This window comes from Thalassophryne amazonica, chromosome 4 (genome assembly GCF_902500255.1).
Source record: "Thalassophryne amazonica chromosome 4, fThaAma1.1, whole genome shotgun sequence".
NCBI lineage: Eukaryota > Metazoa > Chordata > Actinopteri > Batrachoidiformes > Batrachoididae > Thalassophryne > Thalassophryne amazonica.
In genome coordinates, this window is record NC_047106.1 from 88,398,761 (window position 1) to 88,414,181 (window position 15,421).

The following is a 15,421-nucleotide window of genomic DNA, read 5'->3' on the forward strand; positions in this document are numbered from 1 at the left end:
TCTGAGAGAGAGAGAATTCAGAATCAGATCAGAACATGCTTACAAGCAGGCGCACCACCAGGGGCCCGTGAAAAGAAATCTTACTGGGCCACCCCCCATATTATTTTATCAGTATTTATAATTGTATTAGGGGCCTTTCTGGACCCCTGACAATCATGGGACCCTAGAATCCTTCTCCTTATTCTCCCCTTTTCGGCACCCCTGCCTACAAGTGTCTACCACTGCTCGAGATGTCCTACTTATTAAAGGAATCCAGTATTAGTTTGCTAGCAAATGTTTTATCTCACACAACAGAAAAAAACAGGAAAATTGTTGTGTGTGTGTGTGTGTGTGTGTTTGGAACAGGAATGAAGAGTGGCAGAAACATGGTGTCTGTGCAGCATGTGTGGAGGGTTTCAACTCTCCACTGCGATACTTCCAGATCTGCCTCAAACTGCGAGCACATTTCGATATACACAAGTTAGTTCACACATTATTTCACTCATTCTTGGAATTCTTAAAAGTACAACTACTATCTATAGGACAAATCATATGAGGTGAAAAAACAAACACCTGTTGTTTTTGAACAGTCAAACAATTATACACAATTTCAAAAGGAATTGTTGTTCTACTTGGGTTTGCAACCAGTCCAATAGGATGCAATAACCTTTTTTGAATCCAATGTCCAAAAAAACCCTTCTTGAGTTGGAGATATATGAGATGTATAAATAATTACTTGTAATAAAATCTTATCAAAAGGTCCTATGCTTTCAAAATGTTTCATCATTGTAGGATTGTGATCATTGATAATCCCATAGGCTTGACTATAAATGTTCAGAATTTATAATTCTTTCAGGATTCTTTTCATTCTACAGGACTATAGGTTTGTTTGTCTGATTCAAAATCCTATGTGGTTTTAAAAGCACAGTTTTTAACTAAATATGGTATAAGCATAGATATACTGCAATATATACAGGTGGGAAGTGATACCAGGATCTTCTTGCTGTGATACAACCGTGCTAACCACTAAGCCACCATGCCTCCCAGGAATATACCAGTTAAATTAACATATTTAAATTACTATGGATGTCATTATAAAATGGTGTTTTTTCCCCAGCATCAGTGGACATTGATGTCTCAGAAAAAAAATATCACATTGCTATTCTAGGGACATCCAGGCTGCAAATGATGGCAAAATGAAGCCTCATGAAGCATTTTCCCGAGTCCACTAGATGGTGGTATTTCAAACAAGAAAAAAAAAACCTTAACCCCTCTTAACCTTAACCCCTCTCAAAGACATTTAAAAAAGTCAATCATGAGTCACTTTGGTTCAGATTAAAGTCACTAACTGGGACTCTTGTCTTGTTGCAGACAAGAAACGAGAATCGTTCCGTTCGCACAACTCCAAACGCTGCGCCGCTCTCTGCCGAGTCAAGTGAGAGTCCAGACGGAGTTAATAACTTCAAAGCGAATGACCGTTTTAAATCAAATGACGCCTGTTTCCAAACGTTGTAACACAGACAACAAACTACAACCCCTGGCAAAAATTATGGACTCACCGGCCTCGGAGGATGTTTATTCAGTTGTTTAATTTTGTAGAAAAAAAGCAGATCACAGACATGACACAAAACTAAAGTCATTTCAAATGGCAACTTTCTGGCTTTAAGAAACACTATAAGAAATCAGGAAAAAAAATTGTGGCAGTCAGTAACGGTTACTTTTTTAGACCAAGTAGAGGGAAAAAATTATGGAATCACTCAATTTGTTGTGTGGGCCGCCAGAAGAGGAGGTACTGCTGGCCCACCACCAGAGGGCGCCCTGCCTGAAGTGCGGGCTTCAGGCACGAGAGGGCGCTGCCGCCTCAGGAACAAGCCGTGGTGACAGCTGTCACCCATCATCTGTGTCACTAATCATCACATCTGGTATAAAAGCAGGAAGACACCTCCACCAAACTGCCGAGATATCATCTTCATCTGGAAGTAATATCCTCAGCCTTTTGTGATATTTGTAAATCTGTTATTGTGAGTGTTTGCAGGAGTACCGGTCCGTTTAGTGGAGGCTGTGCAAGACGGCGCTCTTTTTCTTCCGAGGGACCGCTGCAAAGTGTTGAGTGAGAGGTGGAGGTGGAATTCCCACCAGGATTGTTACTGGGTGTTCACACACCCACCCTTTGACTGTCTTTTGCTTTCTGCCAGCAGTACCAGATCCGACACGCCGGGAAGGTGGCCACCTGGGGACTCCGGGACTTGGCGGCTCCAGTATTCCTCGGGTTCGGTGGTGGTGGAAATCGTGTGGTTCCGGTTCGTTTCCAGACGGGCGTCTCCTATCGTCGAGCCTGCCCACACGACACCTTTATTAATTGACTGTTGCACATTCTGAATCTGCTGTGTTTGGTTGTGTCATTCACAACAGTAAAGTGTTATAATTTGACTCCTTCCATTGTCCGTTCATTTACGCCCCCTGTTGTGGGTCCGTGTCACTACACTTTCCCAACAGGATATCTCGGCCAGCGTCATGGACTCCGAGGGGCGTCACCAGGCTGTTGAACAACCAATGGGAGAGCAGGGAGCGCAGGCATCTGCAGGAGCCGTGATTGGTGAGCTACAGCATATTCTCACCGCCTTTATGGCTCGAATGGATCAAATAGCCGAGCAAAACATCCTCCTGAACCGCAGGGTGGAGGCTCTCTCCGCGCAAGTGGCGGCGAGCGCTCAGGGCGCTGCTGCAGCTCCTCCTCCTGTCGATCCTGTGCTAGATATTAATGTTCCAGTGGTGGTTCAACAACCCCTCCCACCATCCCCTGAAGCATACATAAGCCCTCCTGAGCCATACGGAGGTTGTGTGGAGACGTGCGCGGACTTTCTTATGCAGTGTTCGCTCGTCTTCGCACAACGTCCCGTCATGTACGCGTCAGACGCAAGCAAAATAGCTTATGTGATTACTCTGCTTCGGGGAGAGGCACGCGCTTGGGCTACGGCGCTTTGGGAGCAAAATTCACGGCTCCTTCACACATACACTGGGTTTGTGAGGGAGTTCAGAACTGTGTTTGATCACCCTAACAGGGGAGAGACCGCTTCAACAGTGCTGCTGTCGATGAGACAGGGGCGCCGAAGCGCAGCTGCTTATGCAGTCGACTTCCGCATCGCAGCTGCGAGGTCCGGCTGGAATAACGCTGCGCTCCACGCCGCCTTTGTAAACGGACTGTCGTCAGTCCTAAAGGAGCACCTAGTGGCCAAGGATGAACCGCGGGAATTAGATGGGCTTATTGATCTCGTTATACGGTTAGACAATCGGTTGGAGGAACGCCGTCGGCAATGAGACGAAGGACGTGGCCGGGCGCGCGCCGTCCCTCTTCCTTCCGGGTCCGAGAAAGGTCCGCCCTTCCCACGCTCCCTGGCCTCTACGTCCCGTGGGGCGACAGCTCCCCCTGCTGACGAAGCTATGGACACGAGCAGGGCCACATTTAGACCACCTAATAGACAGAGGAGGTTTCCACGCGGGGCGTGTTTTGTTTGTGGCTCAATGGAGCATCAGTTGAGCAATTGCCCTGAACGGTTAAACACCAACGCCCGCCCCTAGAGACTGGGCTTAGGGTGGGCCAAGAAATTCATGTGGGACACACACATATTACCGCACGACTCCCAGTTACAATCCTTAGTGGGGATTTAACCCTTCAGGCCCCAGCACTGGTAGACACAGGGTCAGAAGGGAATCTGTTAGACAGCAGATGGGCCAGGGAGGTAGGGCTCCCTCTGGTGGCGCTACCTACACCATTGCAGGTGCGAGCACTAGATGGCACCGTACTCCCTTTAATCACACACAAGACACCACCAGTAACTCTGGTAGTGTCAGGGAATCATAGGGAGGAGATTGAGTTTTCTGTGACTCCTTCTACCTCCCGTGTGATTCTGGGGTTCCCCTGGATGATGAAACACAATCCCTGGATTGATTGGCCGTCCGGGGTGGTGGTACAGTGGAGCGAAACCTGCCATCGGATGTGTTTGGGATCCTCGGTTCCTCCCGGTTCCCAGGCTAAGGAGCAGGTCCAAGTTCCCCCCAATCTGTCGGCGGTGCCGGTTGAGTACCACGATCTTGCTGACATTTTTAGCAAGGATCGGGCACTCACTCTTCCCCCGCACCGTCCATATGATTGTGCCATGGATTTGTTGCCAGGCGTGGAGTTCCCGTCCAGCAGGCTGTACAACCTCTCCCGACCTGAGCGCGAATCAATGGAGACCTACATCCGGGACTCCTTAGCTGCCGGGCTGATCCGTAACTCCACCTCTCCGATGGGAGCAGGTTTCCTTTTTGTGGGCAAAAAAGATGGCGGTCTTCGTCCATGCATTGATTATCGGGGGCTGAACGAGATCACGGTTCGCAACCGATACCCGTTGCCTTTGTTGGATTCAGTGTTCACCCCCCTGCATGGAGCCAAAATCTTCACAAAGTTGGATCTTAGGAACGCATACCACCTAGTTCGGATCCGGAAGGGAGACGAATGGAAGACGGCATTTAACACCCCGTTAGGTCATTTTGAGTACCTGGTCATGCCGTTCGGCCTCACTAACGCCCCCGCGACGTTCCAAGCTTTGGTTAATGACGTCTTGCGGGACTTCCTGCACCGATTCGTCTTCGTATATCTGGATGATATACTCATCTTTTCTCCGGACCCTGAGACCCATGTACGGCATGTACGTCAGGTCCTGCAGCGGTTGTTGGAGAACCGGTTGTTTGTGAAGGGCGAGAAGTGTGAGTTTCACCGCACTTCTTTGTCCTTCCTGGGGTTTATCATCTCCTCCAACTCCGTTGCCCCGGATCCGGCCAAGGTCGCAGCGGTGAGAGACTGGCCCCAACCTACAAGCCGTAGGAAGCTGCAACAGTTCCTCGGCTTCGCAAATTTCTACAGGAGGTTCATTAAGGGGTATAGTCAGGTAGTTAGCCCCCTGACGGCCCTGACCTCACCAAAAGTTCCCTTCACCTGGTCGGATCGGTGCGAAGCCGCGTTTAGGGAGTTGAAACGCCGGTTCTCGACTGCACCGGTCTTGGTGCAGCCCGATCCTGGTCGCCAGTTTGTGGTTGAAGTGGACGCCTCTGACTCAGGGATAGGAGCCGTGTTATCCCAGAGCGGAGAAACCGATAAGGTTCTTCACCCGTGTGCCTATTTTTCCCGCAGGTTGACCCCAGCAGAGCGGAACTATGACGTGGGCAATCGAGAGCTCCTTGCGGTGAAAGAGGCTCTTGAGGAGTGGAGACACCTGCTGGGGGGAGCGTCAGTGCCTTTCACGGTTTTCACTGACCACCGGAACCTGGAGTATATCAGGACCGCCAAGCGACTGAACCCCAGGCAAGCCCGCTGGTCACTGTTTTTCGGCCGTTTTGACTTCCGGATCAGCTACCGCCCCGGGACCAAAAACCAAAGATTGGATGCCCTGTCCCGGGTGCATGAACAGGAAGTCAAGACCGAGCTGTCGGATCCACCGGAACCCATTCTCCCGGAGTCCACTATCGTGGCTGCTCTGACCTGGGACATGGAGAAGACCGTCCAGGAGGCCCTGGCACGGAGCCCGGATCCCGGAACAGGGCCGAAGAACAGACTATACGTCCCACCAGAAGCCAGAGCTGCCGTTCTGGACTTCTGTCATGGGTCCAAGCTCTCCTGCCACCCAGGGGTGCATAGGACCGTGGCAGTGGTCCGGCAGCGCTTCTGGTGGGCGTCCCTGGAGACTGATGTCCGGGCTTACATCCAGGCCTGCACCACCTGCGCCAGGGGCAAGGCGGACCACCAGAAGGCACAGGGACTTCTACAGCCACTTCCTGTGCCTCACTGCCCCTGGTCCCACATCAGTCTGGATTTTGTCACGGGCCTCCCGCCGTCCCGGGGACACACCACCATACTCACGATAGTGGACCGTTTCTCCAAGGCGGCCCACTTCGTGGCCCTCCCGAAGCTCCCGTCGGCCCAGGAGACGGCGGATCTCCTTGTCCACCATGTCGTCCGGCTGCATGGGATACCAACAGACATCGTTTCGGATCGCGGTCCCCAGTTCTCCTCGCAGGTGTGGAGAAGTTTCTGCCGGGAACTGGGGGCCACTGTAAGCCTCTCATCTGGGTATCACCCGCAGACTAACGGACAGGTGGAACGGGCCAACCAGGAGTTGGAGCAGGCCCTCAGGTGCACGACCTCCACACACCCGACGGCTTGGAGTGAACATCTGGCCTGGATCGAGTACGCTCATAACAGCCAGGTGTCCTCTGCCACCGGCCTCTCCCCGTTCGAGGTGTGTCTGGGGTACCAACCCCCTTTGTTTCCTTTGGTGGAGGGAGAGGTCGGTGTGCCCTCGGCCCAGGCCCACCTGCGGAGATGCCGTCGGGTGTGGCGCACCGCCCGTTCGGCCTTGTTGAGGGCCCGGACGAGGGCTAAAGCCCATGCAGACCGTCGACAGTCCCCGGCCCCCACATACCAGCCCGGGCAGGAGGTGTGGCTTTCCACCAAGGACATTCCACTCCAGGTCGAGTCCCCCAAACTAAAAGACCGATTCATTGGACCCTTCCCCATCCTCAAGGTCCTCAGTCCTACCGCAGTGAGGCTCCAACTCCCGGCCTCACTGCGGATCCATCCGGTCTTTCATGTCTCCAGGATAAAACCGCATCACACCTCGCCCTCTGTGCACCCGGTCCAGCGCCGCCTCCTGCCCGTATTATCGACGGGGAGCCGGCTTGGACAGTTCGCTGGCTCTTGGACGTCCGTCGAATGGGCCGGGGCTTTCAGTATTTGGTGGACTGGGAGGGGTATGGACCCGAAGAACGCTCCTGGGTGAAGAGGAGCTTCATCCTGGACCCGGCCCTCCTGGCCGATTTCTATCGTCGCCACCCGGACAAGCCTGGTCGGGCGCCAGGAGGCGCCCGTTGAGGGGGGGGTCCTGTTGTGTGGGCCGCCAGAAGAGGAGGTACTGCTGGCCCACCACCAGAGGGCGCCCTGCCTGAAGTGCGGGCTTCAGGCACGAGAGGGCGCTGCCGCCTCAGGAACAAGCCGTGGTGACAGCTGTCACCCATCATCCGTGACAGCTGTCACTAATCATCACATCTGGTATAAAAGCAGGAAGACGCCTCCACCAAACTGCCGAGATATCATCTTCATCTGGAAGTAATATCCTCAGCCTTTTGTGATATTTGTAAATCTGTTATTGTGAGTGTTTGCAGGAGTACCGGTCCGTTTAGTGGAGGTTGTGCAAGACGGCGCTCTTTTTCTTCTGAGGGACCGCTGCAAAGTGTTGAGTGAGAGGTGGAGGTGGAATTCCCACCAGGATTGTTACTGGGTGTTCACACACCCACCCTTTGACTGTCTTTTGCTTTCTGCCAGCAGTACCAGATCCGACACGCCGGGAAGGTGGCCACCTGGGGACTCTGGGACTTGGCAGCTTCAGTATTCCTCAGGTTCGGTGGTGGTGGAAATCATGTGGTTCCGGTTCGTTTCCAGACGGGCGTCTCCTATCGTCAAGCCTGCCCACACGACACCTTTATTAATTGACTGTTGCACATTCTGAATCTGCTGTGTTTGGTTGTGTCATTCACAACAGTAAAGTGTTATAATTTGACTCCTTCCATTGTCCGTTCATTTACGCCCCCTGTTGTGGGTCCGTGTCACTACACTTTCCCAACACAATTCTTAGGAAAAAATTATGGAATCATGAAAAATAAAAGAACGCTCCAACCCATCACTAGTATTTTGTTGCACCACCTCTGGCTTTTATAACAGCTTGCAGTCTCTGAGGCATGGACTTAATGAGTGACAAACAGTACTCTTCATCAATCTGGCACCAACTTTCTCTGATTGCTGTTGCCAGATCAGCTTTGCAAGTTGGAGCCTTGTCATGGACCATTTTCTTCAACTTCCAGCAAAGATTTTCAATTGGATTAAGATCCGGACTATTTGCAGGCCATGACATTGACCCTATGTGTCTTTTTACAAGGAATGTTTTCACAGTTTTTGTTCTATGGCAAGATGCATTATCATCTTGAAAAATGATTTCATCATCCCCAAACATCCTTTCAATTGATGGGATAAGAAAAGTGTCCAAAATATCAACGTAAACTTGTGCATTTATTGATGATGTAATGACAGCCATCTCCCCAGTGCCTTTACCTGACATGCAGCCCCATATCATCAATGACTGTGGAAATTTACATGTTCTCTTCAGGCAGTCATCTTTATAAATCTCATTGGAACGGCACCAAACAAAAGTTCCAGCATCATCACCTTGCCCAATGCAGATTTGAGATTCATCACTGAATATGACTTTCAACCAGTCATCCACAGTCCACGATTGCTTTTCCTTAGCCCACTGTAACCTTGTTTTTTTCTGTTTAGGTGTTAATGATGGCTTCCATTTAGCTTTTCTGTATGTAAATCCCATTTCCTTTAGGCGCTTTCTTACAGTTCGGTCACAGACGTTGACTCCAGTTTCCTCCCATTCGTTCCTCATTTGTTTTGTTGTGCATTTTCGATTTTTGAGACATATTGCTTTGTTTTCTGTCTTGACACTTTGATGTCTTCCTTGGTCTACCGGTATGTTTGCCTTTAACAACCTTCCCATGTTGTTTGTATTTGGTCCAGTGTTTAGACACAGCTGACTGTGAACAACCAGCATCTTTTGCAACATTGCGTGATGATTTACCCTCTTTTAAGAGTTTGATAATCCTCTCCTTTGTTTCAATTGACATCTCTCGTGTTGGAGCCATGATTCATGTCAGTCCACTTGGTGCAACAGCTCTCCAAGGTGTGATCACTCCTTTTTAGATGCAGACTAACGAGCAGATCTGATTTGATGCAGGTGTTAGTTTTGGGGATGAAAATTTACAGGGTGATTCCATAATTTATTCCTCAGAATTGAGTGAGTCCATAATTTTTTCCCTCTGCTTGGTCTAAAAAAGTAACCGTTACTGACTGCCACATTTTTTTTTCTTGATTTCTTATAGTGTTTCTTAAAGCCAGAAAGTTGCCATTTGAAATGACTTTAGTTTTGTGTCATGTCTGTGATCTGCTTTTTTTCTACAAAATTAAACAACTGAATGAACATCCTCTGAGGCTGGTGATTCCATAATTTTTGCCATGGGTTGTACAACAGACTAAAATGTTTTTTCCTCCCAAAATGAGACGTCCTGTGTTCTTGAATGACTTACATTGATGTGCAGCGCTCAGCTCAGAGGTATGGAGTGACAGTCATTCCATTAATGTCTGAAAGGAAATGTTTTAGAGAAAAACTACATATTTTGTTTATATTTATGTCCAGAGATCAAGGATCCAGTGACCAATATCATATTTATTTACTGTAAAGCCTACTTTTAGTACACAGAAAATTCACAGGAGGTATTGATAAAGGAATCAGTAAGCAATCGGATCGATAAGCGGCATCGATAACAATAAAATCTAATCAATACCCATCCCTGCTTGAATGAATATTATTTATATTAAAATGTGTTAGTTATGCCAAAGACATTTAAAAACACAGAGGTGTTTAAATGTTTAAAAAAAATTATGCTTAAAATATGACAAAAGGTAAAAATAGAAGACTAGAAAGTTCTTTAAAAACACATTTAAAATGTTTACAAAGGGTGTAAAATGTGTGAAAGAATAGAAAGTTCTTTAAAAATGTGTTTAAAATGTTTACAAAGGCTGTGAATTGTGTAAATGCTTAGACAGTCCCTTCAAAACACACAAATACTTTAAAAATGTGTTTAAGATGTGTAAAAGAATAAAAAGAAACACATGAAGATGTTGAAATCGTGTGTATGTGTGTTCACTCTCTCACACTTTGAAAACCCCTGCTTTAAAGCAACAGGCTGTGTACACTGGATTTTTTTTTTTTTTTAAGCACAGGAAGCTTCAGCGTTTACACTCCAGGATATTTTGCCAGTAAAGTATAACATTTGCTTTTAAGACTCCTGGTGATCTATATAAGGTAGCTGGCAAGATGTGCAATATGGCCTCTTTTACTAATGGCACGAGGCTAACTTACAGTTTCCTACAGAATGCTGGATGCTGCCGGCATCACTCCATCCTGTGAACGGCCCTACGAGGTAATGACTCACTCCTCCTGCATGCGCACACTTAAAATGTGTTTATGCACCGCTGGAAACATTCCCACCACTTTTGGGTTTTCCACAGAAGAGTAAAGGTCTTTATAAACAATTCAGAATTTGCCTTCCGAAATATGCAGATTTGATCATTTTACCTCCATGCAGGCTTCTCATCATTGGCTGCCTGAACATATAAGGGCATATTAAATTGTTGTTCCTGACCTGTAAGATAGTGAGTTGATGTGTACAATCTTACTGTGCATCCAGAAAGTATTCACAGCACTTCACTTTTTCCACATTTTTTGTTACAGGCTTATTCCAAAATGGATGAAATTCATTTTTTTCCTCAAAATTCTACACACAATACCCCATAAAGACAATGTGAAAAAAGGTTTGTTTTTTTATTTTTGCAAATTTGTAATAAATAAATAAATAAGAAAGCACGTATGCATAAGTATTTACAGCCTTTGCCATGAAGCTCAAACTTGAGCTTAGGTACATCCTATTTCCACTGATTGGAAAGGCACACACCTGTCTACATATGTCTCATGGTTGACAGTGTATGTCAGAGCACAAACCAAGCATGAAGTCAAAGGAATTGCCTGTAGACCTCCGAGACAGGATTGTCTCTAGGCACAATTATGAGGAGGGGTACAGAAACATTTCTGCTGCTTTGAAGGTCCCAACGAGCACAGTGGCCTCCATCATCCATAAAAGGAAGAAATTCAGATAAACTAGGATGACTCCTAGAGCTGGCTGCCCTCCAAACTGAGTGATTGAGTAGATGGGCCTTAGTCAGGGAGATGACTATCAATGGTCACTCTGTCAGAGCTCCAGAATTCCTCTATGGAGAGAGGAGAACCTTACAGAAGGACAACCATCTCTGCAGCATTCCACCAGTGAGGCCTGTATGGTCGAATGGCCAGACAGAAGCCACTCCTTAGTAAAAGGCACGTGGCAGCCCACCTGAAGTTTGTCAAAAGACACCTGAAGGACGGGATTGAGGGAAAGATGAATGCAGCAATGTACAGAGATATCCTGGATGAAAACCTGCTCCAGAGCACTCTTGACCTCAGACTGGAGTGGCAGTTCATCATTCAGCAAGACAATGACCCTGAACACACAGCCAAGATATCAAAGGAGTAGCTTCAGGACAACTGTGTGAATGTCCTTGAGTGTCCCATCCAGAGCCCAGACCTGAATCCAATTGAACATCTCTGGAGAGATCTGAAAATGGCTGTGCACCGACGCTCCCCAACCAATCAACAGTTGTGTGTGTTAGACAGAGCGAGTGAGAGAGATGGGGGGCAGGATTTCTTTAAGATTGTTTGCTGCTTTGCCTTTGCTGCAAGAATAACACCAATTCTAATGCCTTCGTCTCACTCTGTACCAGACGCTAACCACATTGAAGCTTCGGTGTTTTTCTTCCTGTAACCAAAGCCATGCATGAAACCATAGACATTCTATACGTAGACGCCTCATGGATTGCCGCTGCCTATTGGAGCTGACGTAACAGCACGGCCGCCATCTTGGATGGGTCCCTATTGCAGCCCCATTGCATTTATTTGTACTGCGGAAGGTGTTTCCCCAACTACAATAATCTGTAACTGCCTGAATTTTTGTTAGAAAAATTTTGTCTTTTTTTGTTAGAAACAGCAGAGATTCAGTTACGATACAGGATGCTGTCACACATTAAAAATATATAGTTTCATGCTGAAAGACTTTGTCTTATGCTCTTTAACAGACATATGGCATATAGATAAATGTAAAAATGTATTAATTTTATATTTTACTAAGAAACAAGTATGAATTGTTCATTTGAATTTATTTCTCTCTCTATCTTTCACACACACACACACACACACACACACACACACACACACACACACACACACACACACACACACACACACACACACACACACACACACACACACACAGGAGACATCCCTTTAATTTCCTCTGCTTCGCTCTCCAGGTTTTGTTACAAAGATGAACATTTTTTTCAACACCAGGAAAAGAAAGTTCCAGGTCACTCCAGGGTCTTCAACTACCTTGTTAGGCTTGCAACTGGGGCTGGGGAGCTAAAACCCTTGAAAAAGAACTGTTTTGCACAGCTTTGTGCGTGCGCTGGCACTCTGTAAGGCCAGTGTAGTTAATTTTGTGATGTGGTGCAGCCTTACTTTGTGAAATACAGACACCACAAATAACTGAAGCATGAAATGATGTTTCTCAATTCCAAATTGGGAATTATGAAACAAAAGTACATAACAAGTGGATGGAAATGCGCACAAATGCACTCTTCCTTTTGCCGCATTAATAAAAATTCACTTAATAGTTGCGATACTAGTTGGATGGAATACTAGAGTACCAGAGAGAGTACCAGTTCCTGCTGTAATAACATTACACGCAAGTACCGTTTGTTACAGTGACATAATACAAATGGTGAAATAACCAAAATTATTGTTCAGTCTTATTTGTGAAAGGTAATCCCACGCCATCTGGTTTCTATACTACGCTGGGTATTGCAACCGTAAGCAGCACAAAATACCGGAAAATTTGTTCACTCTCCATTGACTCCGGTTGACTCCAGTACGAGCCTATTGTGAAGACACTCATCCAATATGGCGGCAATGCTGGATTATGTTGCATCAAGTTATGAGTCTATGTATACAATGTCTGCATGAAACCATCTTCATTTCGGTAATATCTAAGTTGAAGAGCAAGGTCGCTGCCTCACCCAGATGCTCGCACAAGCTTTGTCACACTGACTGGATTTGGAACCTGAGGAAGAACATACCAATTAATATGTTATTGTAGAAGGGGTACCATGGTCAAAATGTCTCTAAAAAAGAGTTCACCATTTGCAGTGTGTAGCGGTTCGCATGGTGATACTCTTACTAAATGATGCACAATGATCAATTGGACCTAATGTGGGAAAAACTCTCTGTTGTTTGCTTCGTCAGACTGCCATTCAATGTGGTCAGATTGTCCTTGTCCTTCATCACGATCAGACTATCCTTTATCACGATCAGACTGTACCTCATTGTAGTCAGACTGTCTTTCATCACGATCAGACTGTCTTTCATCACGATCAGATTGTACTTTATTGTGGTCAGACTGTCTTTCATCACGATCAGATTGTACTTTATTGTGGTCAGACTGTCTTTCATCACGATCAGACTGTCTTTCATCACGATCAGATTGTACTTTATTGTGGTCACACTGTCTTTCATCACGATCAGACTGTCTTTCATCACGATCAGACTGTCCTTCATTGTGGTCACACTGTCTTTCATCACGATCAGACTGTACCTCATTGTAGTCAGACTGTCTTTCATCACAATCAGACTGTCCTTTATTGGTGTCAGACTGTCTTTCATCACGATCAGACTGTCCTTTATTGGTGTCAGACTGTCTTTCATCACAGTCAGACTGTACTTCATTGTGGTCAGACTGTCTTTCATCACAATCAGACTGTACTTTATTGGTGTCAGACTGTCTTTCATCACGATCAGATTGTCCTTTATTGGTGTCAGACTGTCTTTCATCACGCAGCTTTATCTGTGCACTTTTCAGGTGTTGGATTCTGTCTTTGTGAGTCACCGCAATATAATACTTTTGCCTGTGCAGATATTTTGTCAAGTTCATCAGTTAGTGTTCTCTTAGCTGCTTGATTTTCCTTTTGTGCTGTTACACTGGTGATGTCAACACCGAAATCCACTGTCTTTTTTTCCATCTGGCATCTCGAATTTCACCTTGTACATGTTTTGAGCTTATTTTCTGTCTTCCACTATACCTTTGCAAGTGTATCTATACTGTGGCACTAGTCTGCTGCCACCTCTTGCGGAGATACCTAATTAACACTTTCTCTCCTTTCCGCTAGACTGATGTTCAGATTCTTCTAGAAATCTTTTTATTGTGCACTGGCTTGAACATTGGGATGCTTCTTTGACTTCTTGACAAAATGAGATGTTGCCTGTTTGCACTTCTTTGGGAACATAGTTGATAGCTTCTTGGATCTCAAAGAGATTCCAGGCCCAGTTGAAGCTCTCTTATTGTCTCATCTTGACGTGAATCTTTCTCTGTGTGACCTTTCACATTTGCCCTGTGACTGTGAGTGATATACTCTGCTTCTTATTACTTTTATGCCTCTCTGTTGAAGAAGTTCGTCCACTTTTCCTTTAAACTCAGAGCCTTGGTCACACTGAGCAATCTTTGGCACTCCATGCTCTGTAAAAACCCTTTTCAGAGTTTTGGTGACTTATTTTTCTTGCAAGAGGTCGCAGCAGAAGAAAGTGTGAGAACATGTCAATGATAGACAAAATATATCTCTGCAGCTTTCCGATATGAAGCACTTTATCACAGTGCATGTCAAGTAAGTCTATCTGCCAGCATTCATGACAAGACTGAACATAACTGGTTTGAGAGGAACCGTGTCTCTAAACAAAGGACGATGCCTTTGGTAAAGATGGGACTTGCTGAACACGTTTCACCACTGCAAAAGACACACCAGCTTGCGTTCTCTTCATCTGCTGCCAGGTGGACCTGCTTCCGCTACAGAGACTCCTTTTGAGAGGCTGTTTCATTGCCTGAGGTGCATGGCTTGTTGTCATGACTTGCTTTATTTGGAAAAACAACGTACCAGAAGCAACATGAAAATCTGCCTTGTGCCTTTGGAACTGTCATACAGCATTGTATTACAGTTGAGTCTTCTTTGACCTAGGCACCTTAAACGTTCCTTGAACAAGCTGGAGAAGCGTCTTGTACTGCTCTTCATTGACTTTGTGCAGAAAGGAACATTGGGCCTTCAGCTTTTCATCCTCTGGCCTTGTCTGCTCGCTTGGGTCCATATTGAATCTGCAACTGAGAACAGACACAAAGGATTGTTAAAATTCACAAACATCTCTTTTCCAAACACCTTCACTAACTATTTCCAGTGATAAAAGAGATAAGTGACAAGTGAACGTGGACGCAACTTAAATTGGAGCTTATTTGGTTATTGGGTTTGCACATCATTAGGGAGTGGTCATATACAGTCATCAATACTTACTAAACCACACGTTTGTCATCACGGATGGCCAAAATACAAATAATCTAAGTTGATGTGTATGTTGTGGAGAAGAGGCATGTTTCTACTTTTTATCAGTTTTCTGAGTCGAAGTATAAGATGGAGATGTCACATGACAAGATGCTGAGAGTTCCCAGAAAAAAAAAATTGTAAAATGCCACGTTTCAAAACTGTATGAAATCCAGAACATTTAGATGTTCTTTGCAATTTTTTTTGCATGCTTTGTGAATTATAAATAACTATACACAATAAATAATGTATCAAAATGAATAATGCTTCAAAGGTAGGCACATT

General features: G+C 46.1%; 1 protein-coding gene across 1 annotated transcript in view; it reads left to right on the forward strand.

The window, feature by feature from the left end:
• rnaset2l (ribonuclease T2, like) overlaps positions 1–15,421 on the forward strand; it is a 79,792-nt gene that overhangs the window by 48,765 nt on the left and 15,606 nt on the right. Inside the window, exons 6-7 of the mRNA XM_034168228.1 lie at positions 346–459; positions 10,008–10,056. Coding sequence (XP_034024119.1) covers positions 346–459; positions 10,008–10,056 — 163 coding nt within the window. The remainder of the gene's footprint in view (positions 1–345; positions 460–10,007; positions 10,057–15,421) is intronic.